This window comes from Anolis carolinensis, chromosome 1 (assembly GCF_035594765.1).
Source record: "Anolis carolinensis isolate JA03-04 chromosome 1, rAnoCar3.1.pri, whole genome shotgun sequence".
Lineage (NCBI taxonomy): Eukaryota > Metazoa > Chordata > Lepidosauria > Squamata > Dactyloidae > Anolis > Anolis carolinensis.
In genome coordinates, this window is record NC_085841.1 from 46,935,459 (window position 1) to 46,955,831 (window position 20,373).

The 20,373-nt window shown below is 41.9% G+C and overlaps 1 protein-coding gene across 1 annotated transcript in view; it reads right to left on the reverse strand.

Annotated features, from left to right (window-relative positions):
• zfand3 (zinc finger AN1-type containing 3) overlaps positions 1-19,767 on the reverse strand; it is a 192,324-nt gene extending 172,557 nt beyond the window's left edge. Inside the window, 1 exon segment of the mRNA NM_001293125.1 lies at positions 19,586-19,767. Within this exon segment, the coding sequence (NP_001280054.1) occupies positions 19,586-19,656 (71 nt within the window). The 5' untranslated portion in view covers positions 19,657-19,767.
• Between the last annotated feature and the right edge of the window lie 606 nt (positions 19,768-20,373).

Below are 20,373 nucleotides of genomic sequence, written 5' to 3' on the forward strand. Positions count from 1 at the left end.
TTTTACATGTGCTCACATTATATACAAGAAAAACTGTACATACAACTGGGAATTCCGTTAACATTTCTACTATTCAATAGCCAAAACATTGTTTAATGGCTTCCTCCTTTAATTTTTCACTTTATTGCAAGAATGAAAACTAAAAATACCAGTATAGATGCAAAATTATTCCCAGTTCCTTTTTTAAATGCAAACTATACTTATTGCTAATATATCAGCTGACACAATAGTTAAACAAATACTGTGATTGGTTCAATTTAAACAGAAGTGAGGGGGGAAAGGACAACTTCAAACAGAAATTAAAAGCAAACCATGTGTATCATACTGCCGGGAAAAAAATGTGAATTTAAAAAATTACAAAATAAACTGAAATAATTTTTAACAGTTTCTCTTTTCTACCACTCATTATTGTCACATTTTATATATAAATATAAGAACCATGCCAAATCAGACTAAAGGCCCTTTTAGTCCAGTATTGTTTCAACACCTGCTAACCAGAAGCCACACGTGACAAAATATGGAGCATTCTTTTTTTAAAGCAACTAGAGTTGTGATTCTACTCCATTAGCTATTGAAATACATTTTAGGTCAAAATCTTTTTGGTGTACTATGCCAGAGCAGAATAGCGCTATGCTTGCACAGATACAGTATATATTTTTAGGATTGAAGCAGCAGGCAATTTTCATGTAGAGAGAAAGCTGTCAGCTCGAGTATGTCTTCATAGCAAAGTCACTCTAAGGCCAGTATTAGTGCAGTATTAGTGTAGATCAGCCTGGTAGTGGCTATAAAATGCATCCAAACTCACCTAATTTAACTTGAAGAACATCACTTAATGTAGCTGCATCCCAAGTTCAAAAAGCACAGAGGAATGCCTGAATCCTGGTGCAGGATTTGGACTTCCCCTTGGCATTCAGGTAATGCAGATACCACCCCACACTCCTCAGGCTCAGATTGCCTAAGATTGCTGCCCCTTCCTGTCCTTGCTCTCCCTGTCACTGCCAGCTACAGAGGCAATGGTTCTATGTTCTTGCTCCTCTGCGGTCTCCCTTCCTGGTTCTGTGCTATGTGACTACAAAAGGAGAGAAGGAGGAAAGAGGGAGATGATCACTTCAGGATTCTTTGCCACTCACATGGAACAGAACCAGGAAGAGAGGCTGCTGACTATGCGGGATGTCCCCTGTTATCATTACAGCTGGCATCACAGGGTGGGAGAATGGCACCCTGACAAGCGGTGCTGAACTGGCTTTGATGTAGCTAAGCAGCACGAATACTCTCCTGCCCCCAAGATGGCTCAAGGTGCCCCTGCTGGGCCACAGTGCAGTCTGAATGCAGCATTTTTGATGCCACTTCCACCCCACATTATGTGTACTGTGTAGAACTACCCTGGGAAAGCTGCTTTGAAAAACTGCAAGAACCCATTGGAACTTTATTCTCTGTGAGTTTTAAACACACACACACACATAAAAGAGAAGAAATTTTCAAATTGATTGTCTTCAGACTCCCCTAGCAGATGTAAAATATAGTCTAACTATACATATAAAAAGTCAATTAATTATTTTGCTATTTTCACTTTTCACATTGGAGTATTGCGAAATGTAGCTCAATAACAACTGGAGCACAGTGCCCATTCCTATTCTAAATAACACAGACTGAAATAAAATTAAAATTAGAATAAAGAGTAGAGAAATCAAAAGAGGATGGCGAAGCTAAAGGAAATAAGGGGAGCATAAAAAGGGGGGATGTTAAATTACAATTGCAAGTAATTACCATTAAGTGTCTAAGTTCCATCACATACATGTTAAAGTAGTACAGATTACATGACTTCATGGCTTTAAAAGACATGGCTAATAAGGTTTTCCTGAATGGTAGAAACTGGAATGAACAACCACCTTTGAAGATAATTTAGGTGGAAGTTTTGACAGACCTGAGATCTTCTCAAGTCTTTCTGAAATTTTGAATATATCTGCAACAGTCATTTTCTTAAAAGCATCAGGTTAAGGTACTACATTCTCTTAAACTGTACACCAACAACTACATTTACGTACTTGTCAAGAAATGTCTATTATAGAGTATTACAGCTCTTTACAAAATTCACTATACAAAAGCTTTCCTGCCTACATGAAATTCTACTCATCATAGGTAACTAGGTCAAATGACTCTTTACAGGAACACAGCACTGTGCTCACAAAGTTTAGCAATATTCACCTACTGCAGTGGTTCTCAACCTGGGGTCCCCAGATGTTTTTGGCCTTCAACTCCCAGAAATTCTAACAGTTGGTAAACTGGCTGGGATTTCTGGGAGTTGTAGGCCCCAAACATCTGGTGACCCCAGGATGAGAACCACTGACCTACTGCATTTGTGTGCTCAACTCCTTAACTATGGTAAAAACGATAATATACATCCACATGTTACTCTAAATGCAGATAGAGTATTTCTTTTGAACTTTGAACTGTTCAACACTAAATCAACACTTGTATTAAACTGGGGAAGAAAGAGAGATGGAAATCCCACTACACAAAGGGGCCTGTTCCCATGATCTTGTAGCACTGCAAAGATTAGCAAGTTTGTTATGATAAAATGTGTTGTAGCCAAGAGAGTTATAATTGTTTTACTACCTTTTTCTTTGTTCATATAATGAATGTCAAAATATAATAATATTACTGCAACTAAGTAAACTAATACTATGTGTACTAAGCATCTTACCAGAGTCTCTCCTATTCTGTGTACTTCCACTGGATAACTCCAGAAAAGGAGTATTTTTAAACTCCTAACAAACATCAAATTATATAGAAAAAGCCACAACAAAGGGAGAGGGAAGCAGAAAAGCAAAAATAGTACTGATCATCTTCACCCCAGATATTTGTTATTAATTGAAAGTAAAAATATGACAAAGATACAAACTTTTAGACACAGATCTTCCCCACTGGATTATTAATGTATTTACTCAAATCTAGTGTGCCATCAAATCTAATGTACACCTCAATTTTCAAGACCCTGAAACCAAAAAGTATTTGCTGATGAATGTAATGCGCAGCGGCAAAAAGGACACTGGGTTGTTGTATGTTTTCCGAGTTGTATGGCCATGTTCTAGAAGTATTCTCTCCTGACGTTTCGCCCACATCTATGGCAGGCATCCTCAGAGGTTGTGAGGTATGGAGAAATTAAGCAAGGAAGGTTTATATATATCTGTGGAAAGTCCAGGGTGAGAGAAGAGGCCAGTGTGAATGTTGTAGTTAATCACCTTAATTAGCACTGAATAGCTTCATCTCCTGGATTCTTACTGCCTGGGGGCATCCTTTGTTCGGAGTCATTAGCTGCCCCTGTTTGGAACTCCTCTGTTTTCAGAGTGTTGCTTCTTATTTACTGTTCTGAGGGCCTTCTCTGCTGTGGCCCCCCGATTGTGGAACTCACTGCCCGGTGAGATTAGGCAAGCCCCCACATTAGCAGCCTTTAAGAAAGACCTGAAAACATGGCTCTTCCGTTGTGCCTTTGGAGAGTAATCACTACATACATCCCTTTTGCTGCTCTCCTTCAATATTTGTCCTCCAGATTAAACCGCCACTTTATGACCCTGTCCTCTGTGGTTTTTACTCCTACTTCCTTTCTCACCCCGAGTTTTAACCTAGTGTTCATGTGGCTCGCCCTTGGTTTTGTTGTTCTTTTGATCTTGTTTAATGTAGTGTATATTTTCTTTTATTGTTGTTGTTTTATTGTTGTTTAATGTGCTATGATTTATTGTTCTATTATGTTTTGTTATATTGTATTGTTCTGGGCATGGCCCCATGTAAGCAGCCCCGAGTCCCCGTTGGGGAGATGATGGCGGGGTATAAATAAAGTTTATTATAATATTATTATTTAGTTGTTTAATACTGGTAGCCAGATTTTGTTCATTTTCATGGTTTCCTCCTTTCTGTTGAAGTTGTCCACATGCTTGTGAATTTCAATGGGTTCTCTGGGTAGTCTGGCATGATAGTTGTTGGAGTGGTCAAGCATTTCTGTGTTCTCAAATAATATACTGTGTCCAGGTTGGTTCATCAAGTGCTCTGCTTTGGCTGATTCCTCTGGTTGAGTTAGTCTGCAGTGCCTTTCATGTTCCTTGACTCGTGTTTGGGCGCTGCGTTTGGTGGTCCCTATGTAGACTTGTCCACAGCTGCATGGTATACGGTAGACTCCTGCAGAGGTGATGGTTGGAGTTTTTATGAAGGTATCTATCTGTGTGTAGGTTTTCTGTAAACTGTGTGGCCCAAGTGTTGTTTGGGTTTGCGGATGACCAGAACATCTAGAAATGGCAGTTTTCCTTCCTTTTCTTTTTCCATGGTGAATTGGATGTTTGGGTGGGTACTGTTGAGGTGGTCCAGGAACTGTTGAGGTGCTACGGTCAGCAAACGACAAGAGGGATCCTCTCACCTCTGAAGGAGTCTACCGTATACCATGGAGCTGTGACTTCAAACAAAGGATGCCCCCAGGCAGTAAGAATCCAGGAGATGAAGCTATTCAGTGCTAATTAAGGTGATTAACTACAACATTCACACTGGCCTCTTCTCTCACCCTGGACTTTCCACAGATATATATAAACCTTCCTTGCTTAATTTCTCCATACCTCACAACCTCTGAGGATGCCTGCCATAGATGTGGGCGAAACGTCAGGAGAGAATACTTCTAGAACATGGCCATACAGCCCGGAAAACATACAACAACCCTGTGATCCCGGCCATGAAAGCCTTCATCAACACAAAAAGGACACTCCTTGTAATTTGGCCCAAAAAAGGTGTGCATTACAGTAGCTGCCTACTTGGAATTCCTTCTTTAAAAGTAAAAAAAAAGTTAATCAGGTCACTCTGGATGGGAAGATGGGAAGGAAAGGAACAGGGAAACTGGAAGGAGGGAAGATGGAAACAAAAGAAAAAAAGAGGGAAGAAAGGAGAAGATGGATGGAGGCTAGAAAGAAGGTGAGAAAAGAGGAAGGAAAGGAGGGAGAGAGGAGGAAGGAAGGAAGCAAAAGAAGAAAGAAAGAAAACAATGAGAGAAGAAAAGAAAAAAAGGAAGAGAAGAGGAGGGATGGAAAGGATAAGAGATAGAAAGGAATGAAAAAGAAAAAGGGAAAAAATGGATGACAAGAGATTAGAAGGGAATAAGAGGAGAAAAGGAAGAGAGGAGGAGGGATGGAAATGATATGAAAGAGATAGGAAGGAAGGAAAAAGGAACAGGAGGAGATGGATGACAAGAGGATAGAAGAGAAAAATGGAAGAAAGAAAAGGAAGAGAGAGGGAGGGTGGGAGAAAGGAAGGAGATAAACAAGATTCTCAAGTAGAACTATTTATGCCCACCCCCCATTTCTCAGTTAAAAAAAAACATCAAGTCCTCCTTCCCATCTACATTTGAATGGCACCATAGGAGGCAACTGGGTATTTTCATTCTGAGCAGAGTAAACAAAAGGGGTAAAAGCAGTGATGATTAAAGTGACAGAAAGAAAGATTTAAGAGAAAAGACAGGCAGGTGCATGCACAAGAGAGGCAACTGGAGCTCGTGCCAGCCCCCTCCTCCGCTCCTAGGGTCAGCCCCCTCAGATTCCACTCACTCACCAGAGCCAAAATCGCCTCCTTATGCTGGTGGTCAGGCCCCCTCCTTGCACACAATCTAAACTGGACCCCGATGGATACCATCACCGCCTACCAACGCCACCCCAGGAGGTAGTGGTAACAGCCTTAATTCTGGCAAGGCAGTGACCCAGTGAGAGGAAGAAGAGGAGAAGGAAAAGGAGGAGGAGAGTAAAGACGGCAGGAAGCCAGTGGGGGCAGCCTTGGCTCTGGAAAGGCAGGGCCCAGAGAGGAGAAGGAGGGTGAGGAGGGCAGAGGCGGTGGAGCCAGTGTCCAATAGCCCTGGCTCTGACGACACAGCAGCCCTGGTGAGCGGAGAAGGTGGCAAAGGCGGCTCCAACTTGGAGAAAACAGGGAGGCTGGTGCACACTCCCACTGCCTCTCCCATGCACGCCCACCTGCACTTTACCATATTACACAAATGTAATGTGCACCCCAATTTTGGCATGGTGGTTTAGCCATAAAAAGTGCACCTTAGATTGGTGTAAATACTATTAACCATTGCTTCCCACTGGGTGTTTTTGTATCAATGTCTCTATCATTATCAAGGTGAGATGCTCAAAATTAAGAGTGAAATTTTCCTCTTAATTTGGGATGATGGAAGAATAAATGAATACAAATTAGGTATTCCTTATCCAAAATGTATGGGACTAGGATGATTTTGGAACACCTGTATTTGCATTTAGGTAAATAATAAAATACCTTGGAGATGGTACTATGTCTAAACATGCAATTAGTTTAGGTTTTATGCACACCTTACACACCACCCGCTTTGACTGCCAGGACGCAGTGCTATGGAATCCTAGGAGTTGTAGTTTTACAGGCTCTTTAGTCTTTCCTGCTGACAAATGCTGGTACCTCTCCAAACTACAATTCCCAGGTTTCCATAGCAGTGAGCCATGACATTTAAAGAGGTGTGAATTTGTATTAATTCCACTATATAGATGTACGCTGAGATAATGAAACATGGTTAGTTTTGATAGTTCAATGTGCACAAACTTTGTTTCATACACAAAATTATTAGAAAATATTGTATAAAATTATACAGCATCGATGCATCCTAAGCCATCTACGTGGACAGTAATAGAGTATTTTGGATAATGGATGCTCAGACTGAGAAAAAGGAAGGAAATTTCCTTTTAGGGAAATTTCTCTGCATCACTTCAGCAAATGAAAGTGAAGTCCACCAAAAACAATGAAGGAAAAGTAACAGAAGTAGTAGTTATACCTGGGAAGTAAAACAGGGTTGACATAGCATTTAATCATTATATGGCAATAACACACCACATGAGGAAAGAAAAGGGGAGAAATAAGGAAGAGAATTGGTAGATTTAAGTACCAAAAGGATAGGTGAGTAACTTCTGGGAAATAAAGCAGGACTTACATAATACTTAATCATTATGAGGCCATCTACACTGTAGATTTAATGCAGTTTCATGCAACTTTAACTATGGCTCAATGCTGAAGACCTTGCAAAACTACAACTCCCATAAATTCATAGCATTGGGCCATGGCAGTTAACATGGAATCAAAACTCCATGATATCTATAGTGTGGAGGCATATTATATGGCAACAACACTAAAGGAGGGGAAAAAGGGAAGGAATAAATAAGGAATGAAGTGGATAGATTTGAACACTGAAAGGCATGAGGAAAGGATGTTGATGTATTCCATAAGAATTTAGTCTTGGCTGTTAAAGTAGTGTCATAGAATCATAGAATAGTAGAGTTGGAAGAGACCTCAAGGGCCATCCAGTCCAAACTGTCAATTTCTGGTGTAGTTAAGTGTTTCCCAAACTGATTTTCCAGGTGTTTTTGGATTTCTGGAAGTTGAAATCCAAAACCCTTATAATATTATCAATATTGTATGTATATATAATGTATTTATATACATATAATGTTTTAGGAGCCCCCGTGGCGAAGTGTGTTAAAGCACTGAGCTGCTGAATTTACAGACCGAAAGGTCGCAGGTTCAAATCCCAGGAGCGGAGTGAGCGCCCGCTGTTAGCTCCAGCTTCTGCCAACCTAGCAGTTCGAAAACATGCCAATGTGAGTAGATCAATAGGTATTGCTCTGGTGGGAAGGTAACGGCGCTTCATGCAGTCATGCCGGCCATAAGACCTTGGAGGTGTCTACGGACAACGCCGGCTCTTCAGCTTAGAAATGGAGATGAGCACCAACCCCCAGAGTCAGAAATGACTGGACTTAACGTCAGGGGAAAACCTTTACTATATAATGTATATTATTAGCATAGCACAATATTAGTATTATATATTACTATATTGTACTATACTGCAATATTATTACTAATATTAAGTGTAATATAATATACAATTATATTATTTATCGTTATATTGTACTTTATAATTATACCACAATATCTATATATATATAAATGTAATGTACTGTTATACTATGGAATAAACAGCAAAACCACTGAACCAAATGATACCAAATTTGGCCAGAAGACAGTCATCCAGTCTATGTCTTTCAAACAAAAAAACCTAGAAAAATAAAGCCCAAATTAGAGGATGAAAAAGAGTAGTTTTCCCCCTTTAGAAACAGCTAAGAACGGTAGCCCCTACCCCTTTAGGCACCACCCACTTCATATCCTAGCAATTCCCTCAGCCAAAATGGTGCCCAGGGCACAAGCAGAGTGCACTTAGGCCTCATCCACACTGCCTATAAAATAGATTATCTGATTTGAACTGGATTATCTAGCAGTGTAGACTGAAGTCCCTCCCACACAGCTATATAACCCAAAATGCCAAGGCACATAATCCACAGTATCTGCTTTGAATTGGATTATCTTGAGTCCACACTGCCATATAACCCAGTTCAGTGTGGATTTTATATAGCTGTGTAGAAGGGGCCTCATATAATCCAGTTCTAAGCACATGATATAAGATCATAAATCTATATATATAAAAGGATAATGTTGCGGGCGCAGTGACTATAACAACAAAACTAAACATCCCAGAAATACGAAACTTGGCAACACAATGCAAAAGCCTTGCCTCCCGGTTACAACAAAACAATCACACCACAAAACCACAATCCGGACCCACAAAACTCACAACAACACATCATGACTATAACAACACAACTAAACACCCTAGAAATACAAAACTTGGCAACACAAAGCAAAAGCGTTGCCACCCGGTTGTAACAACACAATCACACCACAAAACCACACTCAACCCACAAAACTCACAACAATGCATCGTGACTATAACAATACAACTAAACGCCCCAGAAATACAAAACCTGGCACACAACTAAACGCCCCAGAAATACAAAACTTGACAACACAACGCAAAAGCCTTGCCTTCCGGTTGTAACAATACAACCAAACCACAAAACCACAATCTGGACCCACAAAACTCACAACAATGCATCGTGACTATAACACCACAATTAAACGCCCCATAAATACAAAACTTGACAACACAACGCAAAAGCCTTGCCTCCCGGTTGTAACAATACAACCAAACCACAAAACCACAATCTGGACCCACAAAACTCACAACAATGCATCGTGACTATAACACCACAATTAAACGCCCCATAAATACAAAACTTGACAACACAATGCAAAAGCCTTGCCTCCTGGTTGTAAGAACACAACCACACCACAAAACCACAATCCGGACCCAGAAAACTCACAACAACGCATTGTGACTATAACAACACAACTAAACGCCCCAGAAATACGAAACTTGGCAACACAACACAAAAGCCTTCCCTCCCGGTTGTAACAACACAACCACACCACAAAACCACAATCTGGACCCAAAAAACTCACAACAACGCATTGTGACTATAACAACACAACTAAACCGGATGGCCATCTGTCTGAAAGGTATGGGTGGGTTCTTCCTCCATGACAAAAAGAAAGAAAGGGGTTGGACTGGATGCAAACTACAAATTCCAGCACCCCATGGCATGGAGTCCATGCATTTCAATTAAAGGCCTCTTCCTTCTCCCTTTCCCTGCCATCCAACCCATTGACCCAGTTCCATGGCTCTGCAGGCAGGAAAGGCTGGGACGAATAGAACGAAGGAAGGAGGGAGGGAAGCGAAGCGAAGGAACGCCAAGTACAAGAGCCCTCCCTCTCTGCCCGGAAGGCCAAGAGCAAAAGAGAGAGAAAGGCCATTGATCCGGTTATATTTACCCTCCTTTCTGACCAGTGTGTTCTTATCAGCGAACTCAGGATCGTAGCAGAGAAAGCGAACAGCATAGGAATAAAGGAAACAAGGAGAGCACCCACTCTATCTATCCATCCACTCATCTATCCATCCACTCACCCACTAATAATAAACACCTACACAGGCAAGAATCAGCCATGCACTGAGTCTACAAGGCCATTCAGTGCTCATCCACCTCCCCAATCCCTACATTCACACTTGGCCTCCAAAAAAACAATTACAATAATAACAATAACAACAAAAATAGAATCAACACCATCACAGGCAAGAAGCAGCCAGGCACTGAGGCTGAGAGGCCAGTCAGTGCTACACTGGGCCTCCAAAAAACAATACAGTAGCATCTAACTTATCCAGCCTTCATGACCTCTACAACAACAACAATAATAAACACCTACACAGGCAAAAAAAAAGACTATTGTACCACAGTAAGATGTAAACCGCACTCAGCAGAATCAGACGTCACGATTAACAACAAACCAAAGACAACAGGGATCTCAAGCAATTAGCAATCAACACAAAAATTGAAGAAGGTAACAGACTTCAAATACTACTACTAATGTGAGTATAAAGAAGGGTGAAAGTCACAGCATAAATACAACCTAATGTAGACGGACCAACACCATCAGACTAAGCCACAGCAACGCGTGGCCGGGCACAGCTAGTATAATATATAATATTTACTGTGGTATAATAATACAGAATATAATCTCTAAAATCAGGACAGTAAATAAAGAACAACACTCTGAAAACAGAGAAATTCCAGACAGGAAACAATCAGGGCCAGCTAACACCTCCCCACAAAGGATTCCCCCAGGCAGGAAGTATCCAGGCTTTGAAGCTGCAAAGCTATTAAATGCTAATCAAGGTGACTAATTGCAGCATTCATACTGGCCGCACCGAGACTATTAATTGCTATTCAACCTGGGCAACCAAGGATTCCACAAGGTAGAAAGTGACCAGGCATTTAAGCTGCAAGACTATTCAGTGCAATTCAAGCTGGCCAAACAATGATTCTCCTACAAAGGAAGTAGCCAGGCTCTTTGATTGAAGGTGCCACTCCAGCTCACCAAACAAGGATTCCCCTAGCTATAACACAGCCAGGCATTGAAGCTGCAAGGCTATTCAGTGCAATTCAACCAGACCAACAAAGGATTAACCTTGGTAGAAGGCAGCCAGGCTTTGAAGCAGTGATACTACTCTGTACTATTGAAGCTGACCAACCAAAGAGTCCGCTAGATAGCAAGCAGCCAGGCTTTGAAGCAGCAATGCTGTTCATTGCAATTCTAGCAGCTCAAAAAACCATTCCACTAAGAACATAAGTACCCAGCCTCCCAAGCAGCGAGCCTATTCCATTGTCGAAGAGGCACAAATGGAGAGTGAAAGAGAGAAACGTGCCAAGAGGAAAGCGCATCAAGCCAACCCTGACCGGGACTGCCTTCCATTTGGAAACCAATGTCCTCAGTGTGGAAGAACATGCGGGTCAAGAATAAGGCTCTACAGTCACCTATGTATCCACCATCAAGACACTATACTTGGAAGGCCATCATATTTGGACAACGAGGGATTGCCTAAGTCCGTAATATATAATATACTAGCTGTGCCCAGCCACACGTTGCTGTGGCTTAGTCTGGTGGTGTTGGTCAGTCTACATTAGGTTGTATTTATGCTGTGACCTCCACCTTCTTTATACTCACATTAGTAGTAGTATTTGAAGCCTGTTACCTTGTTCAATTTTTGTGTTGATTGATAATTGCTTGAGATCCCTGTTGTCTTTGGTTTGTTGTTAGTTGTAATGTCTGATTCTGCTGAGTGCGGTTTATATTTTTATTGTGGTACAATAGTCTTTTTTTTGTTTTGCCTATGTAGGTGTTTATTATTATTGTTGTTGTAGTGGTCATGAAGGTTGGATAAGTTAGATGCTACTGTATTGTTTTTTGGAGGCCCAGTGTAGCACTGACTGGCCTCTCAGCCTCAGTGCCTGGCTGTTTCTTGCCTGTGATGGTGTTGATTCTTATTGTTGTTGTTGTTGTCATTGTTATTATTGTAATTGTTTTTTTGGAGGCCAAGGGTGAATGTAGAGATTGGGGAGGTGGATGAGTTGTGTTGTCAAATTTTGTATTTGTTATAGTCACAATGCGTTGTTGTGAGTTTTGTGGGTCCGGATTGTGGTTTTGTGGTGTGGTTGTGTTGTTACAACTGAGAGGCAAGGTTTTTGTGTTGTGTTGGCAAGTTTTGTATTGCTGGGGCGTTTAGTTGTGTGCCAAGTTTTGTATTTCTGGGGCGTTTAGTAGTGTTGTTATAGTCACGATGCATTGTTGTGAGTTTTGTTGGTCCGGATTGTGGTTTTGTGGTGTGGTTGTGTTGTTACAATCGGGAGGGAAGGCTTTTGTGTTGTGTTGCCAAGTTTCGTATTTCTGGGGCGTTTAGTTGTGTTGTTATAGTCATGATGCGTTGTTGTGAGTTTTGTGGGTCCGGTGTGGTTTTGTGGTGTGGTTGTGTTGTTACAACCGGGAGGCAAGGCTTTTGCATTGTTTTGCCAAGTTTTGTATTTCTGGGGCGTTTAGTTGTGTTATAGTCATGAAGCTTTATTGTAAGTTTTGTGGGTCCGGACTGTGGTTTTGTGGTGCAGTTGTGTTGTTACAACCGGGAGAAAAGGCTTTTGTGTTGTGTTGTTAAGTTTTATATTTCTGGGGCGTTTAGTTGTGTGCCAAGTTTCGTATTTCTGGGGCATTTAGTTGTGTTGTTATAGTCACGATGCATTGTTGTGAGTTTTGTGTGTCCGGATTGTGGTTTTGTGGTGTGGTTGTGTTGTTACAACCGGGAGGGAAGGCTTTTGCGTTGTGTTGCCAAGTTTTGTATTTCTGGGGCGTTTAGTTGTGCTGTTATAGTCACGATGCGTTGTTGTGAGTTTTGTGGGTCCTGTGTGGTTTTGTGGTGTGGTTGTGTTGTTACAACTGGGAGGCAAGGCTTTTGCATTGTGTTGCCAAGTTTTGTATTTCTGGGGCGTTTAGTTGTGTTGTTATCGCATGATACGTTGTTGTGAGTGTTGTGGGTCTGGATTGTGGTTTTGTGGTGTGGTTGTGTTGTTGTAACCTGGAGGCAAGCCTTTTGCATTGTGTTGCCAAATTTCGTATTTCTGGGATGTTTAGTTTTGTTGTTATAGTCACTGTGCCCGCAACTTTATCCTTTTATATATATAGACTAGCTGTGCCCGGCCACGCGTTGCTGTGGCTTAGTCTGGTGGTGTTGGTCAGTCTGCATTAGGTTGTATTTATGCTGTGACCTCCACCTTCTTTATACTCACATTAGTAGTAGTATTTGAAGTCTGTTACCTTCTTCAATTTTTGTGTTGATTGATAATTGTTTGAGATCCCTGTTGTCTTTGGTTTGTTGTTAGTTGTAATGTCTGATTCTGCTGAGTGCGGTTTATATTTTCATTGTGGTACAATAGTCTTTTTTTGTTTTGCCTGTGAAGGTGTTTATTATTATTGTTGTTGTTGTGGTCATGAAGGTTGGATAAGTTAGATGCTACTGTATTGTTTTTTGGAGGCCCAGTGTAGCACTGACTGGCCTCTCAGCCTCAGTGCCTGGCTGTTTCTTGCCTGTGATGGTGTTGATTCTTATTGTTATTGTTGTTGTCATTGTTTTTATTGTAATTGTTTTTTTTTGGAGGCCAAGTGGGAATGTAGGGATTGGGGAAGTGTTGGCGTTGTTGTGAGTTTTGTGGGTCCGGATTGTGGTTTTGTGGTGTGGTTGTGTTGTTACAATCGGGAGGGAATGCTTTTGTGTTGTGTTGCCAAGTTTTGTATTTCTGGGGCGTTTAGTTGTGTTGTTATAGTCATGATGCGTTGTTGTGAGTTTTGTGGGTCCAGTATGGTTTTGTGGTGTGGTTGTGTTGTTACAACTGGGAGGCAAGGCTTTTGCATTGTTTTGCCAAGTTTTGTATTTCTGGGGCGTTTAGTTGTGTTGTTATAGTCACGATGCATTGTTGTGAGTTTTGTGGGTCCAGATTGTGGTTTTGTGGTGTGGTTGTGTTATTACAACCGGGAGGCAAGGCTTTTGCATTGTGTTGTCAAGTTTTGTATTTCTGGGGCGTTTAGTTGTGTTGTTATCGCATGATGCGTTGTTGTGAGTTTTGTGGGTCTGGATTGTGGTTTTGTGGTGTGGTTGTGTTGTTGTAACCTGGAGGCAAGCCTTTTGCATTGTGTTGCCAAATTTCGTATTTCTGGGATGTTTAGTTTTGTTGTTATAGTCACTGCGCAAACAACTTTATCATTTTATATATATAGATAGACTAGCTGTGCCCGGCCACGCGTTGCTGTGGCAAAGTGGTGGTGGTATTGGTTAAAAATTGTTGTGTAATTTTTATTTGACGTTATTTGTATTTTTTTATTAATTTTATTTTAAGTTATCTTTTTATTTATTATATTTTATTATTTTCTTGTATTATTTTTAGTTATTTTCTGTTATTATTATAATATTTTTTGTATTAATTTTTAGTGTTTTTAATTATTTTTAGTGTTTTTCATTATTTTTTATTGGGTTGCTAGGAGATCAAGTTGGAGGAGCTTAGCCTTCTAACTGGCAGCAATTGGATAAAAGCAATTATTCATCTCTCTCTAATTAGGACTTTATTTTTCTTTTCTTTTTGTTGTATCAACCTAGAGGCGTGGATGATGGGTTGTGTTGTCAAATTTCGAGGTTGGGAGGCCTGTAGTTTTGTTGTTTTGTGGGTCGCCGTGATGCCATCACTCTTTTATATATATAGATTAGTATTATTACATTAGGTAAAGGTTTCCTCTGACATTAAGTCTAGTCATGTCCGACTTTGGAGGTTGGTGCTCATCTCCATTTCTAAGCCGAAGAGCCATCATTGTCCATAGGTCATGTGGCCGGCATGATTTCAAAGAGTACCATTTACCCTCCCACAGAAGAGGTACCTATTGATCTACTCACATTTGCATGTTTTCAAACTGCTAGGTTGGCAGAAGCTGGGGTTAACAGGGGGAGTTCACCCCACGCCCAACTGCCAACCTTTTGGTCAGTAAGTTCAGAAGCTCAGTGGTTTAACTTGCTGCGCTACCGGGGGCTCCCAATGTACTATACGTTGTACAATATTATTATACCACAATATATATATCGTATATACTCGAGTATAAGATGCCCCGAATATAAGCCAAGGAACCTAATTTTACCACAAAAACTGGGAAAACGTATTGACTCGAGTATAAGCTGAGGGTGGGAAATGCAGCAGCTACTGGTAAATTTCAAAATAAAAAAAAAAACCAATAAAATTACATTAACTGAGGCATAAGTGGGGTACATGTTTTTTGAATATGTACTAAATTTCAAAGAAAATCAGTAAGCTAACTCTGTAAGTGCAGAAGTACGGTCAACAAAAACAATATAGTATCAACAATAACTTTATAATCATCATCATCATCAACAATAACAACAACTTCCTTTGTATCCTGCTCTATCTATCTTCCCATGGGGACTCAGGCCGGCTTCCAACATAGTAACAGGCAAACATTCAATGCCTATATAAACAATGCAGGGCTAGATATAGCTATATAATTATATATACTAATTTCACATTTGCATTTCCCCCCTGAAGTTTGCAAATCCTTTCTCTAAATATGTGCATTTCCCTCCTGCAATATTTGCAAGTCCCATTTATCTATGTTTACATCTATCTAGACCTCTCTGCATGTGTATGCATATTTAAAAGGCCTATATCTATATTAATATCTATCTATTGCTCTCTAAATAGAGAATTATATTTTTTTTAGGACTTGCAGAGACTTGCAAACATGTGAAGGGAAATTCATATATAAAATTAATGTATAAATATAGGTACAGATATACAGGTACATGGAAATCTCTAGATATCTATATGTATATAGGATTTGCAAAGACCTGCAAACATATGAAGGGAAAATTCATATATTAATGTATTTGTAGGGGGAAATCTATATATTATTTACAAGCTTTGGGGCATGCATTTGCCCAAGGAAGAAATGCAAGCAAAGCCCTCCTAAAAATCTCTTTTCCTCCTCTTTCCCGCCTCTTTTATTTCTCCCTCTTTCAAACTCTAAAAGTAGCCAAAAAAGGTTTTTTAAAACTTCTCTCCCTCTCCCAAAAACCCCACTCCATTTTTGTTTCCTTAGGAATAAAAAGAAATACACACCTTCTGTTGCTCTCCTTTCCCTCCCTTTTGACTCAAACGTTCTTGCAATAAAATAATAATAAATCCTGCAAATTTGCAAGTGTCTCTCTTTTTCTTCCCCTTCCACCATGCAATCTTTTTCTTCTTCCTGGCTTGCAAGAGGTTCTGTCATTCACTCTCCTTTCACTTTTAAAAACATTCCCCCCTTGTCCCTCTCTCTCTTAAAAAATAAGGTAACTCCAGCCTGGGAGGAGAAGCGGAGAAGGGAGGTTTTGGAAAAGAAAACATACTGTGGCCTCCAGGCTCTGCTGCTGGCTTGATCTTGACCCGATTATAAGCCGGGGGAGGCTTTTTCAGCCCCCAAAAAGAGATTTAAAAAACTCGGCTTATCTTCGAGTATATACGGTAATATATAATACACTATCAGTATAGAATACTATTAATAGTATATAATATATTGTAATGGCACTCCATGCAGTAATGCCAGCCACATGACCTTAGAGGTGTCTATGGACAACGATGGCTCTTTGGCTTAGAAATGGAGATGAGCACCAACTCCAGAGTCAGCTACGACTAGACTTCATGTCAGGGGAAAACTTTTACCTTTTTAATATATTGTACTATAAGTTGTAGTATATATAATAATATAATAAATTACATTACTACACTATTCATATAGATAATACATTTAAGTATGATTACCTTACAATGTTATTATTCCTATATATATTATCTAACCTAATCTAATCTAAATCTATCTAAATTCTAATTCTATTCTAAATTCTAAATCCATAATAAAAGTGAAAACCCATATGTGTGTATGTGGCACGCATGTCCACTCACACAGACAGCCTCCAGCCTCCACAAACAGGCTACACTTCCCACTGCTCAAAAGCAAGCAAGTCACTACTTTGCACTGACATTGAGGTTACAGCGAGCACCATGAACATATAGCCCAACCCCTCCCAATGTCCTCCCCAAACACTACAAAACACCACCCAAGGAATGCTTTCATTTGGGGACAATTTCATCCTACATTTTGCTATTTCTTCCACCACAGGCAGGCATTCCAGGGTTCTCCATTGCTATGCAATTGCATGACTCTGCCTACCCTTGCACCACAGGCAGGCATCCCAAGGTTCTCCATTGCTGTGAAATTTGCATGACCCCACCTACTCCCCTTCCCTTTCCAATCTGTCTGCAAAACAAACAACAGAATTGAGCTGCAACTAAACTTACTGCAGGAGTTTGGGAGATTGACTGCATCAAGTCAGACCATTGTGACTCCTACTGGGGAATTTATAGGAGTTATAGTTCACCTACACTCAGAACGCTATAAACCCAAACAATGATGGGTCTGGACCACATTTGCCATCCATACCCGATATGCCCAGATTTGAATATTGGGGGGTTTGGAGGGGAATTCTCCTGGAGATTTGGGAGTAGTAGGTACTGGGATTTATAGTTCACCTACAACTGAACCCCACTGATCAGGGACCAGGACCAAACTTGGCACACACGGTCCCCATAACCAATACAACATATTGAACAAGTTTGGGGAAAAGGGACTTATAGTTCATCTGCATCCAGAGAAACAGTGACCCCCACCGACAATGGACCAGAACTAGTCTTTGCACACAGAAACCTCATGACCAACTGAACATACTGCAGGGGTTTGTGGGAATGGGCCTTGATTATGGAAGTTATACTTCACCTATATCCAAAGACCACTGAACCCAGCCAATGATGGATCTGGACCATACTTGGCATACAGAACCAAAATGGCCAACTTTGAATACTGGCAGGGTTTGGGGAAGATTGACCCATGATTCTGGGAACTGTAGTTCACCTACTCTAAACAGAATACATAACATTCAAAGACAAATAATGCCTTTTTCCAATAACCCGGGCACCGCCAGGTCCCCAAGCTAGTATTAAATATATTGAGGAGCTCCCAAGTTTCTAAATGAATGAATGTACAAGTGGTTCTCAACCTGTGGGTCCCCAGATGTTTTGGTCTTCAACTCCCAGGAATCCTAACAGCTGGTAAATTGGCTGGGATTTCTGGGAGTTGTAGGCCAAATCACCCAGGGACCCACAGGTTGAGAACCACTACCTTAAAGAGACATTAAAAGATATACTGGATCATCCTCCACTTTACATACGTTTTGAGACTGAATGACATTTTTGGATCAGATTGTTTTTACCCACCACAGCAAAATGTCCACTTCCTCCTGAATGTTATTAATTACATTGACTCTGAATGCACATGGCAATAATTTTAAAAATTCACTGTTAATAATTGAAGCACTACCTCCCTTAGAAGAATGGGAAACTACATTACAGATTTGTTAATGATGGATAAAATAACTGTACTCTTAAGAGGAGAATCTTTAGAGAACTTTGTTAATGAATGGCAACCAGTGATCTAATATCTCAATGTAAAATAAATCTAAAAATGTGCATAGGGGAAGCTATAAGACTGTAGACAAGGAGGAAACTGATATCAATTTGGAGCCTATAATACCTTTATATGTACTATTTAAATAGAAGACTGTAACCCCTTAATGGAGCCCCCAATGGTGTAGTGGATTAAAGCCTTGTGACTTGAAGGTTGGATTGCTGATCTGAAAGCTGCCAGGTTCGAATCCCACCTGGGCAGAGCGTGGATGAGCTCCAGCTCCAGCTCTATGTGGGGACATGAGAGAAACCTCTCACAAGGAAGATAAAAACATCCGGGCATCCCCTGGGCAACGTCCTCGCAGACAGCCAATTCTCTCACCAGAAGCGACTTGCAGTTTCTCAAGTTGCTCCTGACACACACAAAAAACCCTTAATGAAATATATTATCTGAGAAAGATTATGGAAGACTAATAGCTGAAAGTATTGCACTGTATGCAACAAACACTCACAAATGTATGTATATTTGAATGAATTAAAAATAAATATTACACGTAAAAAAATAATTGAAGCACTTTTGACACCACTTTAAATGCCACAGATTGATGCTACTGGCTCCTGGGATTGGTAGTGTGCACTCTTTGGCAGAAAATATTAAATAACCTTGTGGACTACAACTCATAGGATTCCAAAGTATTGAGCCATGGTAGCTAAAATGGTGTCAAACTACATTTATTCTACAGTGTAGTCCAGGCCTGGGCAAACTTGGGCCTTCCCTCCAGGTGTTTTGGACTCCAACACCCACCATTCCTCACAGCCTTAGGCCCCTTCCCGAAAGGGCCTGAGGCTGTGAGGAATGGTGGGATTTGGAGTCCAAAACAACTGGGGGGACGGCCTAAGCTTGCCCAGGCCTGCTGTAGAAACTCCTAAACCTGAGGAGATAAGAAAAGGGTAGTCAGGTAAGAAAAGAAGGAAGTCTGTGGGTCGATTTAAACACAGGAAAGGAGGGAGACAGGAGGAGAAGTTAGGAAGTGCCTGAGAGAGATCAGCGCAGTTTGCCATTTGGGGAAGGCCAAGAGGCCCGCCCCCCTTTGAACGCCATGAAGATAGGCCCAGGCCTTCAGATAAGGCTTTTGAGGACTATGGCTGCCCTTCTCCTCTTCAGGCCTGGTCCCTCCCTGCCTCCCTCTCTGGGCCGCGGACTCACTCACCCCCAGAATCCGCAAGGGCAGCGGGGAGGCAGGCTGGGGGCCTTGCTGCGCTCGCTGCCGGTGTCTCCCATGGCGGCGGCGGCGGAGGCAACGGCGGGGGCGTCGTCGTCGTCGTCACCAGTTCCAGGCCGGGGTTCGAAGCCGGGATTCCAGGCCGGTCAGCTGGAGTCGGGCGCTACCACTGCAGCCGAGGCTGGGTAGGAAGGTGGGTGGGTGGGTTCGCGAGCAGAGCGGGCGGCGGCAACGGAGCGGAGAGGCGGCCGCGCCCTGTGGTGCCTGAGGTGACACTGAGCCGGGTTGTGACACGGCTGGGGGCGGGTTGTGACGGGGCCCTGAGGCGCCACCCCCCGCGGGCAGCGTGTGGCCCCTGACCCAACAATGCCCTCGGCTCCTCCCCCTCCGCCAGGGAGGGTGGTCTTGCCCGGCCGCTGGAGAGACCGGGGTAGACCGCACCAACGGCCCAAAATAGGTGAGGCCGTGCTGAGGACCACGAAAGGAATTCCTCCCCCCAACGTCACCAGTACTGTCTCGGCTTTGGAGGGAGGGGAAAGCGCTCCCAAAGCCCTCGAGCGTTCCAATAGCGTTTGGGGGGGAGGTGAGGTTCAAGCGTCCCCTCCGCCGCTCTGCCGCAATGGTACAGTCTGAAGAAATGGGGTCCGAGGGTGAGGCAGAGAAGCTCTGCGCATGCGTTAAAAAGAGTCGAACCCGGAAGCGAGCGCAAAAAAGTCTCCTCCCTTGGCTGATGGAATTCCCTGGCAGGGCGGGAATCACCGCGGGAATTCCTATTG